General features: G+C 47.3%; 1 protein-coding gene across 1 annotated transcript; it reads left to right on the forward strand.

Annotated features, from left to right (window-relative positions):
* Nucleotides 1-477: 477 nt before the first annotated feature.
* Nucleotides 478-19,935, forward strand: MS4A18 (membrane-spanning 4-domains, subfamily A, member 18). The gene is made up of 9 exons (XM_011971104.1): nucleotides 478-948; nucleotides 4,456-4,569; nucleotides 7,562-7,618; nucleotides 9,447-9,542; nucleotides 11,594-11,707; nucleotides 14,200-14,409; nucleotides 14,837-14,874; nucleotides 18,557-18,755; nucleotides 19,870-19,935. The coding sequence occupies exons 1-9, from the start codon at nucleotides 478-480 to the stop codon at nucleotides 19,933-19,935; spliced, it is 1,365 nt and encodes a 454-aa protein (XP_011826494.1).
* The last annotated feature ends 1,073 nt before the right edge of the window (nucleotides 19,936-21,008 follow it).

Genomic DNA, 21,008 nt, shown 5'->3' on the forward strand with positions numbered 1-21,008 from the left:
TCCAGCTCTGCATAGCCTCCCATCCCACACTAGTCCTTGGGTCCAATTCCAAATTCCCAGGAGAAAGAAGTTACCAGAGCATCTGGGGTCAGTTGTTCACCCCCAGATCAATCAGCTGTTGCCAGAGCAGGGGGCAAGATGGGGAGGTAGCCTGTGCCCACTCAACGAACTCAAGGCATGTAGGTTAAAATGCCAACTGCAGGGGACTAAGCAAAGCCACCACCCAGACTGTGAACGAAAGGTCTACAAGGAGCTAAGTAGCCTTGGGAAACTTAGTCTTGCAAATCCAAACCCATAAAAGGAAAACAGCATGTTCTTGCCAAGAAAGGCAAGAAGTTTATTTTGTCTGGTACCACGGTAGGTGATTCTTATTTTAATGAAGATGAAACTAAAGATAAGAATGAGATAAGATGCATTATTCATTTTGTCAGAAGAGGGAAATGCATCTTCTCATGTATTTTGCAGCAGTTGTGCACCATGACCGAACAGGCGATTGGAGCCAACAGTGTACCCGGCATTATTGCCCCAGGCAGTGTTCACGTCATCCAGCCCAGCTACCCCGTGGCCTCTGGAAGTCATCTGCAGCCTTCAGGGGTGACCACTTACCCAATCTCACCAAAAGTAATCCAGTGTGATACAGGAAGAGCAAACTTACAGAATCTACTCGTGGTGAGCCAGAACCCAGTGGCAGGTGCACAGAGTCAACCCATTGGGTATCACCAACCGTATCCGGTGGGAACAGCCAGTTTGCAGACTGTGCCTGGAGTGATCCAATACACACAGGGAACAACGAATCTCCAGACACGGCCTGGAGACCCTCAGAATCCTCCAAATGCTAACCCTGGGCTGACACACACCTCAGACTCATCCCAGTGGAACACATCATTTGCATCATTTACTGCATTTAATCCCAAGAAATTCATAAATGAGGAGGTCAGAACATTAGGGGTGAGTGTGATTTCTCCTTCTCTCCGATTTGGGTCACTTCATAAGCCCACATCTAGTGGTCTGGGATGAGGAAGGGAATGTGTTCAGAGGGTAAAGCGGAGATGGTGTGGGTGTGGCGGTGGTTTCTGGAAGCTGGACCCAGCACAGTCACCCAGATGCCGGCCCCTCTCCCTTGACTTCCTCCCACTCCCCAAGGAGACCCATGGTCTTTGGGGGAGGCCAAATAATCAGTGAAATTTCCCTCCTTGCCCAGTTATCTATCAGGGGCATGGGTCAGCAACAGTTCCACTGAAAACACCACCGAGCGGGGAGTCAGGCAATCCAGGTCTCAGGCCAGCTAGATTTGCTGAGTGGCCTTGCAGACATCTCTTCCTCGCTCTGGGTCCTCATTTCGTCATCTTTAGAATAAGAAGATTCAGCTTTCTTAAATTCCTTCCAGCCCCGAGGTTTTGTGATTTCCTTTTCAATCAAGGGGGCCCCTGCCTCTTTCCTGCCTCCTCCAGTTTCATTTAGCACCTTGCAAAACTCAGTTCAATTCTGTTTTTGAGGCAGAAGCCAGATCCCACTGGATGCTCGACCAACTCCTAGTATGGAGACTGGCATGTCACAGATGCCCATACTCTATGCACTCATCCATTCAACACAGCAGGCACCCTGCAAGGAGCTGGGGACTCCGAGATAACCAAGACATGATCCATGAAGACCAAGGAGGGCCTTTGTTCATGGCGGCTGTCATTACAATTCCTTCTGGCAATTGCCCTGAGATATGCATAAGTTATTCATGGCGGCTGTCGTAATTACAATTCCTTCTGGCAATTGCCGTGAGATATGCATAAGTTATTGGCGGTGCCCAAAGTGCAGACTGTCTGGCTTCTTTGAGAAGTGACAAACTGCCTCCTGGAGGCAGGAAGACAAAGACAGGTTCAGGAAGGGGACCCATTCCTCCTCATTTAATCCAGGATCCTTCAGGAGTAGACAAGTAGATTGTACCAGGAACAAGGCATTGTTTGCCTCCCAAACAAATCAAAATCAAATCCGGAACTAAATTCTATAAAACAGTGATCAGGAATAGAAATCCTGGTCACAAGCATCGAGTGAGATTATAAATGTGTGTGGAAATCCTCCAAAAGGTAAAGCTGGTCTATGATATTGCGTAGTAATTATCATCGTGTATTACAATGACTATCCTTATTATTAATACTGGGTAAAGGCTTGTTAACTTTCGCTCCCAATTATTTTAAGATATTTTGGAAGGATTTGAAAATTTGTCAAAACAGAATTAAGTCAGAGTACATGTACTGGGGAACCTGGCCAAACAAAATGAAAAGCCAAAAAGCCAAAAATGTGAGCTATCTTGAATCAATTATAATTTTGATTTGGGAAGGAAACCATGCCTGCCTCTTAGCCCTTTTCCCGTTTGCCCCAAGAATACTCGCCAGCAGCACTTGCGGCTGCAGTATTTACCCCAAGATAATTTTGCCATGCAATATCTCCCTTTTATTATAACTTTCACATTGCTCTACCATATCGACCTTGGAAACAAGAGACATCATTCTATTTATAGCATTCTGGTTTTAGTAGTAGTATTCCCATTTATAAAATACAGTAATTCTCGATTGCTAAAAATGTCAAGTCCTGGAAAATGTAGCATTCCTACTCATGGTATTAACATTGTTCTCGAACGGTTCTTGGCCAAAGATTCATTTGATGAATCCAATGTTTCCGAAGTAGACAATTCTGATGTTAGTTCTGTTTAGAAATCAACTCGAAGAACCATTTTTATCATTTATTTTCACACTGAAAATCAGCCAGATTTGCTTCAGCCTCAAGAGTGTGTGCGTAAAATTAAATGAGTGTTGACAGCAAGCGGCACTATTTTTTTTTTTCTAAATGGGAAAGGGGTTCATTAACATACTGATAAAGTGGGCCTATAGACAGAGTCAAGCATGTTGTCTTAGGAAGGGATGTTCGTATGAAACCCAGGGCTGTCACCAATTCATAGACTCATGGACCAGGAGGGCAGAGAGCCGCTGCCCTACACTGGTTATTTGATCCCTGAGGAAACTGAGGCCCAGAGAAGCCAGTGGTAAACCCTGTAGGAGCCCCAAATGAGAGGGGATTCATCCTGGATCAGGGGTCAGAAAAAGAATCTCTCTGATTCCCTTAAGGTAAGGGTAGGATTTCAATAGGAGGAGAGTAAAGCAAGCAGATTTCAGACAGTGGCAACAGTGGAGGAAAAGCAAGGAGGAAGGGGGAAAAACACAGGACTTGCAGGAGACAGAGGATCTCCTGGTGTGTACATTGCCAAGGGGAACTGTGGGGACGTCATAGAGAAGGCCACAAAGAGAATATCGGTACTGGGAAGATGAATGGTGTCAGCAGAGGGCATTGAAACACCTACTGCATTCAAGGCGGGCGCGGTGGCTCATGCCTGTAATCCCAGCACTTTAGGAGGCCGAGGCGGGCGGATCACCAGGTCAGGAGATCGAGACCATCCTGGCTAACATGGTGAAACTCCATCTCTACTAAAAATATTTTAAAAATTAGCTGGGCGAGGTGGCAGGCACATGTAGTCCCAGTTACTTGGGAGGCTGAGGCAGGAGATTCACATGAACCCAGCAGGCAGAGGTTGCAGTGAGCCGAGATCACGCCATTGCACTTCAGCCTGGGTGACAGGGTGAGACTCTGACTCAAAAAAAAAAAGAAAAAGAAAAAGAAAGAAAGAAAGAAACGCCTATTGCATGCTAGGAACTGGGCTGCAAGTTTCATAGACACTTTTAATCTCTACCACAGCCCTGCAAGCTGGATACTATTACCCGCATCTTGCAAATATGTAGCCTCTCATAAACATGCTCTTGAGGCTGAAGCAAATCTGGCTGATTTTCAGAGTGAAAATAAAATATAAAGACCTTTCTTTGGGTTATTTCTAAACAGAACTGACACCGAATGGTCTGAATCATCAGAATCATCTATTTTGGAAAAATCAGATTCATCACATGAATTTTGGCCAACAACTGTTGGAGAACGATGCTCACATCACGCATAGGAATGCTACATTTTCTAGGATTTGACATTTTCGGTTTCCCTGCAAATAAGGAAACCCTGAGGCAGACAGGATATTTGCTGGAGACCACACAGCCGGCCAGTGTTGCAGCCAGGACAGGAGCCCAACTGGTTTTCAGCCACGACCCAGGCTCGGCCTGTGTCTCTGCACACTTGTGGGCTCAGTCTAAAGGAAAGACATTTCCTGCTCTGTTATCGGCGTCTTACCTTTCCTTTATGCCTGTGGTTCTCAGCCTGAGTGCAAATTTGCATCACCTGTGAAGTTTGTAAAACACACCCAGGCATGGACCCCACCCTAAGAGATTTGTATCCAGTTGGTCTGGAATGAGTCCCAACACCAGCCGCACCTGGGGTGATTCTGGGGCACAGCCAGGATGCAAAGCACAGCTCCGCAGCCCACAGGCCCCAGTTCTGCTCTCTCACAGTGACTTGTTCTCCCTGCAGGCCATCCAGATCCTCATCGGCCTGACGCACATGTTCTCTGCAATTAACCCTGTGCTGTATCACTATTTTTCTGTGACCTGGGTGTCAGGCTACCCGGTCTGGGGAGGATTATCCGTGAGTACAAGGCCATATGGTCCCCTTCCTGGGTCACCAGACTGGGACAAGAAGGAAGTGGAGGAAGGAGGAGCATGGAATCCCATTCCCAGTAATATGACTCCATAGACTAGAGCCAGCCTCCAACCTGCAGATACGGCAAAGGGTTGAAGATCCAACCACCCCTCCATCTCCCTGCCCCAGCAGCACTCCCTCCCACTACCACCCTCCCCATCTCCCATACCCCCCACCCAGCCTCTAGGGAACTATTGGCCACAAAGACTCATTATTATGTGCTTCACCACTTCCACCCTCTCTAGGTTCTCTTTTATGAAATATTTATCTGATATGGCCAGACAGGGTGGCTCACGTAGGTAATCCCAGCACTCTGGGAGGCCGAGATAGGTGAATTACTTGGGGTCAGGAGTTTGAGACCAGCCTAGGCAACATGGCAAGACTCCCCATCTCTACAAAAATACAAAAAATTAGCTGGGTGTGGTAGCGTGCGCTTCTCGTCCCAGCTTCTTGGGATGCTGAGGTGGGAGGACTACCTGAGCCCAGGAGGTGGAGGCTGCAGTGAGCCATAATCACACCACTGCACTCCAGCCTGGGTGACAGAGTGAGAGCCTGTCTCAAAGAAAAAAAAAGAAATATCTCGTATGTAACTCAGAGTACGTAAAGTTGTGTGCTATAGACAGCATCTACCCACCATATCAGTTATGGGAGCCAACTGTAAAACTTCCAGGAATTATGTAAAATGATTGTCAAACCATTTGGTAGCAGGAAGTTAGCCATGTTGGGTGTATATACGACATGGAAATCAACACGTGCTCCAAATCAGGGCCCTTTCCTGCACTGCTGCCACCTTATAAGGCAGATGTTAATCATTTACCAGCAGGCCATTGAGTGTATTTCATCTTGCAGAGCTTAAATATTAATAAACTGAACACCCACATGTACGCTTCCACTTAGATGAGTTCCCTAGGGTAGTCAAATTCATAAAGATAGAAAGCAGCATGGTGGTTGCCAGGGGCCGGGTAAGGGGGTAATGGGGAGTTAGTGTTTTATAGGGACAGAGTTTCAATTTGGGATGATAAAAGGAGTTCTTGGGGTGGCTGGTTGCACAACAATATGAATTTTCTCTTCTTTTTTTTTTTTTTGAGACAGAGTCTCACTCTATTGCCCAGGCTGGAGTGCAGTGGTGCCATCTCAGCTCACTGCAACCTCCACCTCCCGGGTTCAAGCAATTCTCCTGTCTCAGCCTCCCTAGTAGCTGGGATTGCAGCCGTGCAACACCAGGCTGGCCAAATTTTTTATATTTTTAGTAGAGACGGGGTTTCACCATGTTGCCCAGCCTGGTCTTCAACTCCTGACCTCAGGTGATCTGCCCACCTTGGCTTCCTAAAGTGCTGGGATTACAGGCATGAGCCATCCCACCCAGCCTAACAATGTGAATTTTCTTGGGATTAGTAAACTGAACACTTGAAGGGGGTTGAATGGTAAGTTTTAATTTGTGTGTATTTTACCACAATTAAAAATAATAAATTAAAGTTTTAAAAAATGAACACCTGTGTGTCCACCACCTAACTTAAAAAACAAAGCATCACTCACAGTTTTTAAATTTTTAAATCCCTGTGAGTATCCTCTCTATGCCCCCAGAGGTAAACACTATTTTCAATTTAATGTTTTAATTCCCTTGCCTTTTTTTTTTTTTTTTTTTTTTTGAGACGGAGTCACTCTGTCGCCCAGGCTGAGATGCAGTGGCACAATCTTGGCTCACTACAACCTCTGCCTCCTAGGTTCAAGCGATTGTCCTGCCTCAGCCTCCTAACTGGGATTACAGGCATGCACCACCACGCCCAGCTAATTTTTGTATTTTTAGTAGAGATGGGGTTTCACCATGTTAGCTAGGCTGGTCTCGAAGTCCTGGTCTCAAGATCCGCCCACCTTGGCCTTCCAAAGTGCTGGGATTACAGGCGTGAACCACTGCGCCCGGCCTCCCTTGCTTTTCTTTATGGTCTGATCATATTTACCTATATGCCTAAGCAAGGAGTGACTTGGCTTTGCGTGTTTACAAACGCATATACATGGAATAATTCTGTATCTGCGTGCAGCTGTCTCTTTTCCCCCACTAGGCATTTTGTTTGGGAGGAAGTGAGTTCCTTTGAGGGGCAGCTTCAAGAGAGCTAGCAAAACCCCTGAGTGCCCCTATTCTCCCCCATCAATAATCCCACCCTTGTTCTCTCACTTGAACTGCATGGCCCACTTGTGGATGGAGAGGGCCGGAATCATGATCTATGCCCATTTGCCAGACGAGGAGACTGAAGCTCAAGATCTTCCTCTTGCACTTTCTGGCTATGAGGATGACACCACCACATCCTCATAGCCAGAAAGTGCTGGAGCAACGTCCTGAGCCCAGGCCCCCTCAGATCAGGGCTCTCACAACTCAACAGAGCTCTTACTGCTTCTGATGTTCATGTTTCCATCACCTGCCTAGCAGCATCAAGGGCTAAAGAGGACCCTCCAGCTGGGTCCAGAACCACAGCAGATGAGGCCACAGCCCAGGTCTCCTATCTCCCAGCCCCAAGGCCCCACCCACCACACTACTCAGCCCCTGGTTTTCCAAGCTCACAGTTGAGCATAGGGCAGCATGAGGCCAAATGAGTAATAAATGCATTTGGGCGATGACATGTCCAGACAGCGGACTCAAGGAGAATCAGTCAAAAAGTAATAATAATGAGACTTACAGCATCCTGGGACAAAATTCAGGTTTTTAGGGGGAAGGAAGATGTTAGCCTAGACCCACAGGAGTTTGAGTATCATGGTATTTAGTATATTCGGTGCCTAACCATTGGGATAGTAAAAACGTTGGGAGGAAATAAACAGATTTACACATTTTGTGAAACAAGGTGCATAGAACAAAAGATTGAGAAACGTGTCTCTGGGTGGACAGCTGTCTTTTTTAACATGTTGCACAATTGGTCATTCTTTTTTTTCTTTTTTGTCTGCATAGTATATTATATCTGGATCCCTCTCAGTATGGGCTGCAAAGGATCCCAGTCCTTGTGTGGTGAGTCACAGTGCTGTCTTTGATGATTCCTGAGTGTTGGAATTTGACTCTCTACCATGGAAAAAGGGGACTCACAGTAGTGGTGTGGCCTGGCCCTGGCCCTGGCCCTGGGTACAGTGCGTTTCCAAACCTTATTCCAGTCAATCCCCACCACTCTACAAAGCTGTATTATCCCCATTTTTCAGAGGAGAAAACTGAGCAGCAGAGAGGTCAGGTGGCTTGTCTAAGATCACACAGTGAGTACATGGCCGAGCTGGGATTTGACCCCAGAGTTCTCTGATTCTGAAACTGTTCCTTTTTAACTATTGCATTTTACTATTGAAAAACTTAGCTCTTCGGGAAACTCGTGAGTATTTACATGCAGTGCCTTATGGGTGCTCTGAATTAAGCCAGGCCTGAGCCAAACAGAAATGGGTGTGCATTTCGGCCATCTCTTTAAGATATTTTCCACCATCCTCTTTGTGTGGACCTAGAAAAGTGAGAGCAATGCCTGCCTTGAACAATTTAAAGTCCCAGCCAAGAGCACAGGGCCCAGAATTCCCTTGTACCGTTGGAGCATTTATTCTCTGTCTCAGCAACCAGCAGAGTATCTGGTCATGTTTTGATGATTTTTGTTGCGGTCTCTAAGAAGCTTAGGGATAAATTTAGAGCTCCACAGTGGCCCTTCTCTCATCTCCTTCCTTCTCAGGTCCTCCTTCCCCTCTCTACTTTCTCTACATGGCTTGTCATCTTTCTTCTGCCTTTTGATGGGAAAGCAGTGGGTCAGCTAGGGGCTGGGTGTCTAACGGAGGGTTTCCCAATTACCAATCTCCAGTCTACAAGGCAAACTCCTGTGGCCCCACGGTCTGCTTTGCTTCACCCCCTTTAGGAAGAGTAGAGTCCTCCAGACACCCCAGCATCAGCCAAGCTCACACCACCCCTTCGTATCCCAACAAAACTGGGAAGTTCCATATCCCCTGGGAAGTCAAATGCTCTCCCCAAGGTGTCTGCTGACTCCTGGGGATCTCCTAGCCCTCTCTTGCTCTGACGTCTGACTTTCTATTGAAATCTCAACTTCCTTTTCTACTTTATACATCTTACAGCTGTCCTGGCCTCAGCCCAAATGTAGAACACCGTCCCTTTCTCTTTCATCTTTCTCTGTCTTCATCCCCATAACCCTCTTAAAGGGAAGCAGCTTGAGTAGGGAATGGATAATGAAGCATTAGAGGATTTCAGCTCCTCAGCACTGAGCAGCAGACCCCTCAGAGTTGAATATGAGACTTTCCAGTTCCGAAAACTTTCTCCAGCCAATCCTGCCAGCATGCTGGCCCCAGCCTTCCACCACCAGGAGCAAGTCTCCCTGACTCCCTTCCCTCAATTCAAGCTTGGGATCTCTGCCCATGCCTTATCTCTTTCTGAATCTCATTGCCTACCCTCTGCTGCTCAGCAAGAAATTTTCCCAAACAAATCCAATCCCTGCCATAGAGGGACACTGCACATTGATTAAGGAATGATTTTGGGTGGAGATTTGGAGGAAAGAGAGGATCAGGTAAAAACAACTAACAAGTACTAGGCTTAATACTTGAGTGATGAAATAATCTCTACGACAAACCAACATGACACAAGTTTACCCATGAAACAAACCTGGACTTGTACCCATGAACTTAAAATAAAAGTTTAAAAAAAAAAAAGCAATGATTTCTAAGGGTGGAGAATGCTTCTCCACCCTGCCTGGCCATTTCTTTTCTGCCCTGCCTTCTCTCTTCTCCGACTTCCCAAGAGTCCCCACAAGCCGGGTTTCAGACTCTTCACACTCAGCTCCCTGTCTCCTCTCCCTCCTCTCCTGCAGGTGAACAGCAGCATCAGCTTGAACATCATCAGTTCATTATTCGCCTTTGCCGGGATCTTCATTATCATTACAGATCTGATCCTTTACTATGTGACGGTGAGCATTTGACTGCCAGGGCCCCGTGCTGCCAAAGGACCAAGAGGGCTTCTGAGGTTGCTTCCAGAGCAGAATGGAATTGCCCCAGAATTCCATCCTAGTATGACAACCACTACATCCATGAGCTATTTAACTATCACCAAAACCCTGTGCCCTCTGAGGTGGCTGTGATAAACCCCATTTCACAGTGAGGACGCTGAGACTCAGGGAGGTGTAGCCAGTTGACCCCTCCTCATACCTATCCTATTCTCTGCTTAGAGGTAGCAGGTGACCAGGTAAGTGGCCTACGCGGCTGCCACACCCAGACTCACAAGATCACCTGCCCCTAGGGGTCTCTCAAGGGATAGCCTTTCACACAAGCAGGAGGTGCTGATGCTAGTTCTGGTCTTTTGGTGGGGGGACCTCAAGATGCAGATGCAAAGACAAGGATTCAGGTGCAAGTCATGTATTTCAGAGGTTATTCTAGGAAACCTCTCTAGAGGAGGGAAGAAGTAAGACAAACAAGGGGAGAAAGTCACACTATAAACAAACGTATTATCCGGCAAGGACTCCTGGAGATGAGCCTGCCGGGGCCCTGGTAGCCAGGGAATGATACGCTCCTTAGCTACACCCTGTCCTGGAGTGAGGGAGCTGGGGTATTTATCCACCAACTCCCCTCAATCATTGATCAAAAACTGCCCCTGAGGGGTATCAATTCCCTAGTGCTTCCAGTCTGCCATGCTCATGGGCAGAGGAGTTTTGTGGCCAAAGAAAGCCCTCAGGTAAAGCCATGCAAATGAAAGTCAGGAAGCAGGCATGGAAATATGGGAAGGACATCAGTAACACTGACACAGTACTTAAGGAGGCCTGAAGAACAAGATCGAGAGTAGCTAGCTCCACAGTTGGCTGCAAGCTGATGCTCTCGTGGGACTAACCAAGTGGGCAATGGAAGGCTGGCAGGACACAGGGTCTTAAACCAGACGTGTCTACAGGAGTGAGGGCAGTCCCTAAGGGGAGCGCTCCCTGAAGGCCCCAGGAAGAAGCCTGATGCACAGGGTGTAACTTGGTATCTAGGGGATATGGCAGCAAGGTGATGGCCTCTTGAGTCCAACACGATGCAACAGGATGTCCCAACAAGGGAGTGGATTGTGGTCATGTGGAACCAAGAACACAACAGTTATAAATCCTAAAGATGGTCATTTGGCAATCAGGACCTCTGTCATCAGGGAGCATACTAGTTCAGTGTAGCACAAAGGCACTGGATTCCAACAGGCATTCCAAGCCCTGGGCTCCCCACCCTCTGCTCCAGAGAAAGAGTGTGTAGGGATGAGAGGAACTCCGTGACCCCCTCTCACCCTACTATGGGCAGGGACCAGGCCCAGAGCACACTGAGCTCTGTAGGGCCCCTTCAATCCTGCCTTAGCTTCTGTCTTGGCAGAATCCCTTGAAGCTCTGAGGACCCATCCCAACCTGTCAAGGGCAGTATGAGGCAGGGATACTGGAAGATGGCTGAGAAAGCCAGGAGCCAGGCAGAGCTAATGACCCTGACCTAGCTGGTGTCTATCCACTTCCCAGGCAAGGAGTCCAGACTCTCACACACAAGTGCCTTTCCTAGCCAGTGCACTTGTTGAAATGTCTCATTTTGGGTTCCTCCCAGAAGCAGACATTGATACAAGTCGTTTACCTGGGAGAGGAAGCAAACACCAACCTAAGGGGTAAAGGAGCTGGGGTATTTATACACCAAACCCTGACAGTCATGGAGAGAGGGCTGTTCTCAAGAGACACTCATTTCCTGGAACTTTGAGCCTGTGCAAACAGCAAAGTAGGCTCCAGAGGCCAGAGGGAGCCCTGAGGCAAAGGAATGTAGATGCTGGCAGTTGGAAGTCAGGCCAGTGACTAAGAGGGTAAGGCAAGGGCATATAAAATGGGTGACCCAAGCATCTGCTCCAAAGGGCCACATGTAGAGAGGGTCTCAGGCCTTCCAGGTGAGGTGTGTGGCATTCCAGATGTGGACTGTCACCTACACCATCAACCCGAAGGACTAAAAGTCTTCTATTACTCCTTGCCTTTAGACGTATTCAAAGGCAATTTCTGGTGGTCTTCTCCCCTTTGCCCTCCTGGAGTTCATCCTCACTTGTGTGGTCTCACATTTTGGGTGCCAGGCTACCTGCTGCAAACAATTTGAGGTAAGCATTGGACTCTGTTCCAGCAATCAGAGCATGCTCTGGGGTTGGGCATGGGCTGTAGCAAGAGGTAACCAGAGATCTAGAGAAATGAGGCCTGAGAGAGGATAAGTTTTGCTGCATAGCAACCTACCCCAGAACTTAGTGACTTCTGGTTATTTAGCTCTATTTATTCTGTACATCATCAGCTTGGGCTATGATCAGCAGGTAGCTCTTCTGTTGGCCTCAGATGAACTCACCCTTGTATCTTAGCTTGGGGATGGTTGGTTTCCAGGGACCTTCGTGAAATAGTTCACCTCTGCTCCACATGTTATCTCATCCTCCAGTGTGATCACCTGAGCTTCTTTGTGGGGAGCTGGATTCCAAGAGTAGCAAGACACAGCAAGCCCCTACAGGCAAGCACTTTAAGTCACTGCTTGCATCACATTTGCTAATGTCCCACTGGCCACAGTCAGTCACACGGCTAAACCCAGATTCCACAAGTGGAGCAACAGCTTTACCTCTTGATAAGAGGAGCTACAAAGTCACCCAGCAAAGGTTGATAAATATAAGGATTCATAACCAGTATTGCAGTCTACAATACTCTTTCCTCTGGCCACAAATTACTCACAGCTGTCCAAGATGCAAAGTATGCTCAGCCCATACTTTGGATGCCCAAATGTCCCATCTAATCATGGCATCAGGCTTGAAGTCTAGGATCCAAATCAGATCTAGACGTGATGGAGGATTTGGGTGTATTACTCTTCTTGACTCAGAAACCTATGAACTAAAAGCAAGTTCTGTCCCCATATATGCAACATACTTAAGTGACAGAAAAATAGGATACATAGAATTATGTTATTTCCCCACTCAATAAGGGAAAGAACAGAAGCACAAGATTGTCACTGCTCCATAATAATTCTGAAATCCTAAGGGACACATATTGTCTTGCCCTGGGGGCAGAGAATGTTTCTTGTTTAGGAGTCAGTTTGACTCTGGAAGATTCTGCCCATTTCATTGTTCTCTATTGCTTCCTGAGAAGAGCTTTCTAATCCATTGTTCTCCAAGACCTTGACTCCACCCTCTGGACTCTTGACTCCACCCTCAGAAACATGTTTTCTTTTTTCATAAGAAAAGGCCTATATTTTCCATCTTGCTTTCTCAATCTGCTTCCCATATTAAGAGTGATCCCCAAAGGTCTTTTTGCAGTTTGAGCAATTTCAGTCAGATTTGGTCCAAGTTGGTAATCCTGTTACTAATACAATTCCCTTAAAAACTCCAACGGTGTTTTATATATCAGATTATGGCTTTCACCATCTGACAAGAGCCACACCTGAGACTGTGTTCTAGACACACTTCTCACTCTAAATCTACCAATGTCTGTTTTGGGATTAGGCTTCTGTGAGACCAATACCTTAAGATTCTTAGAAGCATTTCTGTCTAGCTGAAAGGGTGTAATAAGCACTGATTAAGCCTTTCAAAGGTCTTAACAAAGGGCTGTGTAGACACATCCTTGTTTGATCTTTGTTCTTAGGCCTAGTTTTACTTTGAATATTATTTATCCATTGAGGACCTTGGAAATTAGAGATAATCTTGTTTTCTAACTCATCAAGTCCTGGGCTCTCTACTTTGCCTCTAAATACCACTTGCAAACTACATAATTCCTTCTTTATCCTCTCACTTTCTCACAGTATTTTATCATATGCAGCCAGAAGCACCCAAATGACATTTTCAATATTCTGCCTGATGATCTCCTTAGCCAAATCCAAAAGTTATTAGATACATATTTTTGTCTTCTAAAGTACAACCGCACTCCACCACTACATAACATGGGAAAACATTTCTCCAGTCTGCTGTGGCACTTTCCTCTCCCCTTTTCCAGACTCCTCCAGCAGTGAGATCACCACTTTTCCAGCCTTTACTAGAGGCTTACTCACAGCTTCTCCAGCCCCACCTGCTACCTAGTCCCAAACCCCATGCATGTGTTGAATTATTGTTATCTTACTTCTAGCTACCAATTTCTATGTCAATTAGCTTTTGCCCCATATCAAATAACCCCAAAACTTAATAGCTTACTCAACAACCACTTATTTAGCTCCTGATTCCCTGGGTTTGCTGGGCAGTTCTTCTGATCTCTGCTGGGCTTGCCATGGGTCTGCAGTCAGTTGGTGAGTTGCCTGGTGGCTGGATGATATTGGGCAGTCCCACATGGGTGTCTGGCTGTTTGCAAGCTGGCAATCAATAGGGACAACTGGGCCACTTGTCTTGCATTATCCAGAAGGCAGGCCACTCTTTATGTTCAGTGTTCCAAAGAGCAACAAGAGAAAGCAAGCTCCAATGGGCAGACACTTTACAGGTCACATTTATTGTTGTCCTCTTGGCCAAAGAAAGTCACATGACCAAGCCCAGCATTAGGGAGAGAGGGTCTACCTAAGGATATGGAAACAGGAGGGAGAAAAATCTGTGGCCATTTTTGTTGTTTACTACAGAGGAAGATGATGTCCTTTGTCTTTCAGAATGTGACAGTGATTCCAGCCGTATTCAGTTTCAACCAAGCCAATACCACCAGCAGCCCTGTCAACACCACCACCAGCCCTGTCAATGTTAATGCTGGTCCTGTCAATGCTACCATCGGCCCTGTCAATGTGACAACTGGCCCTGTTAACACTACCACTGGCCCTGCCAAAACTACCACCAGTTCTGTCAATGCTATCCACACCAACAATGTACCCCCTGAACCCTCATACCAAGAAATAGCTGATTTGCACAGAGATAGATGACATGGGATGCCTGTCTCAATGACAAGGGGAAACACTGCAGCAGTATCTTTCCTTCTCCCTGAAACTTCCATGACCATGACCCTAGCCTTGTTACCAGATTGAAATGAACAAGCATTTCCTCTCCTCTTCACTCCTAAGCTTCATTTTTGCTTGTTATTGATGTCTTTTTTTTTTCATTCATAAATAATTTTCCTTTGGCCCTCAGTATCTTTTATCCTTGGCAAAGTGCAGGGTGCATTTTGGTTCTATAGTTCCTGATGTATGCTTACTGTTGAAAAACCAGTTCTAAATCAGTGCCTCAGCCATGGAATTCTTGTAGGTCCAGCTTTTGCCCAGTCCCCAGCTCTAACTCTGACACAGTTCTCCCCCACAGAGGAGGGGGAGCAAGTGGAGTGTGTTCAGTATTCCCAGGTATGGGGGTGGAGGAAAATCTTTGTGACCTAGAGTTTCAACTAGATACCAAAAATACAACTCACAAAAGGAAAAAAAATCAATAAATTGGACTTAGAATTAAAAACAGTCGCTCTGTGAAAGAGCTTGCTAAGATAAAAAGCCACAGGCTGGGAGAAAATATTTGCAAATCATATATCTGACAAAGGATATGTTTCCACAATATATAAAGAACTCTCTAAACTCAACAGTATTAAAAAAAACCTAATCACAAAATGGACAAAAGGCTTGAACAGAGGTTCTAACAAAGAGAATATAGGGTTGCAAATAGGCATATGAAAAGATGTTCAATGTCATTAGCCGTTAAGTACAATGAAATACCATTACACACCTATTAGAATGGCTGAAATTAAAAATGCTGATAATACCAAGTGCTGGTGAAAACAGAGCAACTGGAGGTCTCATATGTAACTGGCACTGCTACTCTGGAAAACAACTTGGCTGATTATTATAAAGCAAAGTATACACTTACCATGTGACTCGGCAATCTTGCTCCTGGGTGTTTATCCTAGAGAAAATAAAACTTACTTCCACATGAAATGTGAATGGCAGCTTTGTTTGTAATAAACACAAACTGGAAACAACCTAAATGTTCTTCACTGAATAAATAATGGAAAAGCAAACTGTGCTACATCCATACAATAGGATACTTCTCAGCAGTAAAAAGGAACAAGCTATTGATGCTGTGGGGGAAGCAAAACTTTACCTCTACCTGTCTTCATTTTCTTTTTGTTGTTATTGATGTCTTTTTTTTTTTCATTCATAATAATTTTCCTTTGGCTCTCGATATCTTTTAACCTGGCAAAGGGCAGGGTGCATTTTTGTTCCGTGCTTCCTGATGTGTGCTCACTGTTGAAAAACCAGTTCTAAACCAGTTCTAAATCAAGCTAAAATGGGTTTTCAGCTGCGACTGTTTAACAACAAGACAGGTTAACAAGAGAAACAAGTTTAATTAGCCCACGCAGCACACATCACCTGCGAAAAACCTCAAGGAAAAGTAACTCGGAGCGGTGACTTAGAATCTGCTTACATAGCATCTTCCCCAAAGAACAATGGATTTGTAGAGAAATGACAGGACAAAGGAAAGCAGTTTTGGGCTTCCAAAGGCAGGAAACGGTGGGAAGTTAAATACATGGAAAGAAACTAATGGAGTAAGGTTTGCTTACAGTTTCCTCTGGAGCCATTTCTGGGCTAATAAGAGTCTAGAGTCTTCTCCAGCAAAGAAGAATTTATATCCTGCCTTTAGGCAGGAAAGGAAGAGGATAGAGGGAACTTCTCCTGCATTTGCTTCTTCTTAATTGCCTTCAGCTTGAAATACTTTTTATGTCAAAGAGGCATATTTGGGGGTGACATAATCTGGTTTCCTTCAATACACACAACAATTTGGATTTCAAGGACATGACTGAAAACTCCAATCTCAAAGTATTGCATACTGCATGACTCCATGTATATAATATTCTCATAATGACAAAATTATAGCTTAAAAAGGAACGAATTAGAACATCAAGAATAATAGCAGTGGCCGGGCTCAGTGGTTCACGCTTGTAATCCCAGCACCTTGGGAGGCCAAGGGGGGTGGATTACCCGAGGTCAGGAGTTTGAAACCAGCCTGGCCAACGTGGTGAAACCTCGTCTCTATTAATAATACAAAAATTAGCTGGGTGTGGTGGCGTACGCCTGTAATCCCAGTTACTCGGAGGCTAAGGCAGAAAAATTGCTTGAACCCAGGAGGCGGCGGTTGCAGTGAACTGAGATAGCGCCATTGCACTCCAGCATGGGTGACAAGAGTAAAACTCTGTCTCAAAAAAAAGAAGACGAAAAAGAATAGCAATCACAATAATATAGCAACAACATCTGCAATGGATTGAAACACATGGCTCATCATGTTAGAAAGAAAAAATCTGTGATCATCTTTGGAGATTACTAGGGTGCACCTATTGTTCTAAAAACTTGTAAATAACAGGAAGGAATCGAGCATTCCAAAAAGCAAAAGCAAGGAAAGAATCACTCAGCCTATAGCAGCCAATCACCGAGGAAGATAAATAGGTTATCAGCTGGGATAGCACAGCAATGGACAAGAAGAGGGTAGGGCTTACTGCTGGGCTTGGAGTCTGGACATTTCCATTTTATCCTGCTGCTCCTGTTCTTAAATTTCAGCATGCCTTGCTTCGTCTGGGCCTACAGGGTTGCTGATGTGAGCAATGATCAAGCCACCATAAAGAAATGGACTGTTGCACTTAGCTATTGCCACAAAAGTTCTGTAAAACCTCAGTGGCATCCCACAAGAAGCATTTATTTTTGCTCACGAGTCTATTGGTTGACTGGGCAGCCTTCCTGATCTGATCTGGGCTTGGCAGGACTCATCGGTGTGCTTCTGTTCAGCTGAGGGTCAGCTAGGTGGCCCTGCTGACCTTGACTGCATATGTGGGGCCTCAGCGGGGACAACTGGGCCAGCCTGGCTGCACTCCATGTGTCTCGTCCTCTAACAGGCTGGTCCAGGAGTGGTCCATGGTGGTTGCAGAGCTCCAAGGGAGAACAGAAGCAGCTCAGACCTGACACATGGCCACTTCTGCCTCGTTCTATTGGCAAAGGAAGCCACAAGGCAGCTCAGTTTCAAGATTTAGCAAAAAAGACTCCACATCAGCTGCAAGAGGTGTGGTGCTGGTTCAGCTGAGAACTGGTCCAGTCATGGGCATCCAGACCATTCCCTGTGCCATACTGAGCCCTCAGGTCCCGTGTCATCTCCCTGACTGTATTGAGGCATGAGGGGCAATTTTGGTGAGAACTTGAACCCAGAAACTGATGAACAAATTGCTCCACCTGCATGTGCCACTCCAATATGACTCCATGTGTACACTCACACTAACGTGTGCACAAACACACGTGCACACATTCACACACACGTATGCACACACTCATGTGTACCACAGGCACATGAGTGCATACAGACATACACGTGTGTGCACACTCACCCATACGTGTTCTCACACACGTGTGTGCACAGGCACGTGTGTGCACAATCACACTCACATGTGTGCACACACCTTACTCTCACATGCATGCACACACACCCACATGCTCATGTGCACACACACATGTGCACACACACTCACACCTACATGTGCACACACATTCACACTCACATCCTCACATGCATTTACACACACGTGTATGTGCACACACATTCACGCCCACCCTCACACATTCATACACCACCACACACACCCACACACTCACACACTCACATCCACATACATTCACACACATCCACACTCACATGCACACACATGTGTTCACACACACATGTGTGCACATGCTCACACCCTCACACACACCCCTATGCTCCTGCCCTTGGGAAATGGTGGGCTCCCTGGCCTCCAATCTAACATTGGACAAGTCCAGTTGAAGAAAGCCAGGTGGCCTCTGATTACTCAGTTTCCACCTCTCAGCAGCAGGAGGATGAAGGCCAGTGTGGATCCCCGTCCCAGCTCTGACGCTAACTGGGGGACCCCAGCAGGCAACTTGCCTCTCTTGGCCTCCGCTTCCCCTTCTGTAGATTGTAGGAAGGGATCCAGATGCTCTCCCTGGACCCTTGTGGCCTGGCGGCCGATGATTCCACAAGCGGCTTCCTCCGCTCCCTCAGTTGGGCCACAGGACAGAGGCCTCTGAGCCAGGAGGGACCTGAGAACTTCCCAGAGGTGGCAGCTCGCAAGCAGAGTGGATTTCCAAGCCCCACGCGCATAAAAGGATTTCACATGAATATGTGTGAACTCAGGAGAGTTGACTGCAGGAGAGCAGAGGCAGCCGGGAGCAAGCGGCGGCACAGCAGCGGTGGCAGCACGGTGAGTACCCTCCGCCCTTCTAGGGGGGCAGTCCAGGCCGCCCAGCCCCGAGGCGTAGCAGGGGAACTGGTGCAGGGGCACCTGGGATCCCCGGGAAAGGAAAGAAGTAGAGCTGCTCATCAGAGGAGGGTGCGGCCCTCCCCGTGCGTCTTATCCCCCACCTGGCACTAAGGGGCTGGAGGGCTTCCGGGGCCCTCTGAACTCCTGGCCTCCCACCGACAGGGAACCACCAGCCCAGAGCCCATGGGCCCCATTGCACAGGTGAGTGGGGTAGAGGAGGGGCCTCTGTCTTCTCTCCTCAAAGCCAGCGGCTGAGATGACTCAGGCATCCCCTAGAGACCCTCGGGCCCTAACCATTCTCCCAGGGAAATGGAGTGCACGGCCTCGGCAGAAAGGTGATGCCTGCTCAGATGCAGGCACCTTGCAAGAAAAAGAGAGGGACCCGGCAGAGCTTCTTAGCTGGAAAGGCGCCGAGGGGCAAATTGTTTCACCTCTCATTTATAGATGAGGAAATGGAAGGCTGTCCCTGCGCCTGGCCCTTAGTGAGGATGGAGAGCATAGTGGCGTAGAGGAGAACCCGGCCAAGGGGCCAAGCTTGGGGAATGGGAAGGGAGGGGAGGCCTGCGTCCACCATCGTGTGTTTGCATCTGTTGGCATCCTTTCTAGGCCTGTGGGGCAGGTCTAGGCTGTCCTGGAAGGGCTGAGATGGGAGGAACTCCGGCCCAGCCTCCTGGCTCTGGCATCCAGATAGATGCCATGGGGTCAGACTTAGACAGAAGGGGTGAATTCCTGCCTGATCCACAAAGTGGTGGGGCCACAGCAACCAATGGGCAAAGTAGATGGAGCATCTTCAGGAGCCTGGAGCACCCACCACCCTCACAGCCACCCATCTGGCAGAGGGGGAAACTGAGGCCCAGAGAGGCTAGGCAATTTGCCCAAAGTCATGCAGCTGGTTAAGCTCATTGAATAGTAGGGTGGATTCTTACCAAGCTGATCCCAAGGCCTATAGCTTAACCACTAAGCAAAACTGCCTCTTCTCAGACGTGCAGATGTGCAGGTCCTCTGCACCCAGATGTGCTCCTGTGAATTTTGTACAAGACACCTTCTCTTCCAGCCGGTGATGCCGCATTCCAGGCAGCAGCTGCAGTCCATGAACAAAGCTGCTTCTGGCTCCTCGTGAATAAAGGTGATAAACAGAGATGCTTACAAGACAAGTCCTGGCTGCTCAGGGCAGCTCAGCCTAGGACTCTGGGGCAGCCTGTCACTGAATATCCTGAGCTCAATTTCCTCATCCGCCAAATGGGAACACTAATAGTACCAACCTCATAAGGTTGTTAACAATAATAGAAGCTAAAAGGCATGGCATGCCTCCTGTGTACCAGGCACTGCGCTAGGCGCAAGTTTGGGTGTTAACTCTTTTAAAACTCACAGCAACCATAGAAGGCTGAAATTGGGGCAGTCCAGTGGCTTTTCTGACTGCACTCAGACAAGACAAACAGCTGTGATCTAGTAATTGAAGTGTTCAATCTTGTGTTATGTCACGACCTGATTTGGGGCCCCTCGGTTCTCAGCTCGGGCACATGGCAGGTGAGAAAGGGTGTCTGGTGGGCTTCCTCTCCCTTTTCCCACTGGATTTCCCTCCTCCTCCCCAGGAGCTAACTGTGGTTTCTGCCCTCTCCAAGGCTGAATAATGGGGAAAGAGGGGAACGGGGTAGGAATACGGTACTTGCCTGATACTGTTGGAAGCTAGCGTCACCTCCCTGAGGCTGGCAGAGGAAACGCTGACTTCTCTGCAGGAGTTTTCATGGGTTCTATGGAGATGCCCCTCACACATGGGATCTCTCTCCTGTGTACCCCCTACCAAAAAAATTCCTCCCTCAACTCAGGAATCTGGCAGGTCCACTATGCAGGCTGTACATTGAAATCTCTCCCAGGAGTCTCCTTAAAGCCAGACTCTCTGCCTTGTCTTAAGATGAAGAAGGACGCATTCCCCTCCCCAATATACAGTGCTCAAATGATTCTGTAAGTTCTTTCCTAAAAGCCCCTCTCTTTGCACCCCATGGGGGAGGTGCAAAAGGCATCTAGCAGGTTCTTAGCCACCTGCTTTCCGCACGTCCCACTGGTCCGTCTACAGCACAGCTCACTTCATTACCTGGTCTCAGCTGAAACCTCCCTTTAATATCTCTGACAAATACATCAGCCTTCAAGGTCCACCGCCTGTCTCATCCTCCCACACTGCTATTTCTAGCCCTT

Source organism: Mandrillus leucophaeus, unplaced genomic scaffold (assembly GCF_000951045.1).
Source record: "Mandrillus leucophaeus isolate KB7577 unplaced genomic scaffold, Mleu.le_1.0 Scaffold986, whole genome shotgun sequence".
Classification (NCBI taxonomy): domain Eukaryota; kingdom Metazoa; phylum Chordata; class Mammalia; order Primates; family Cercopithecidae; genus Mandrillus; species Mandrillus leucophaeus.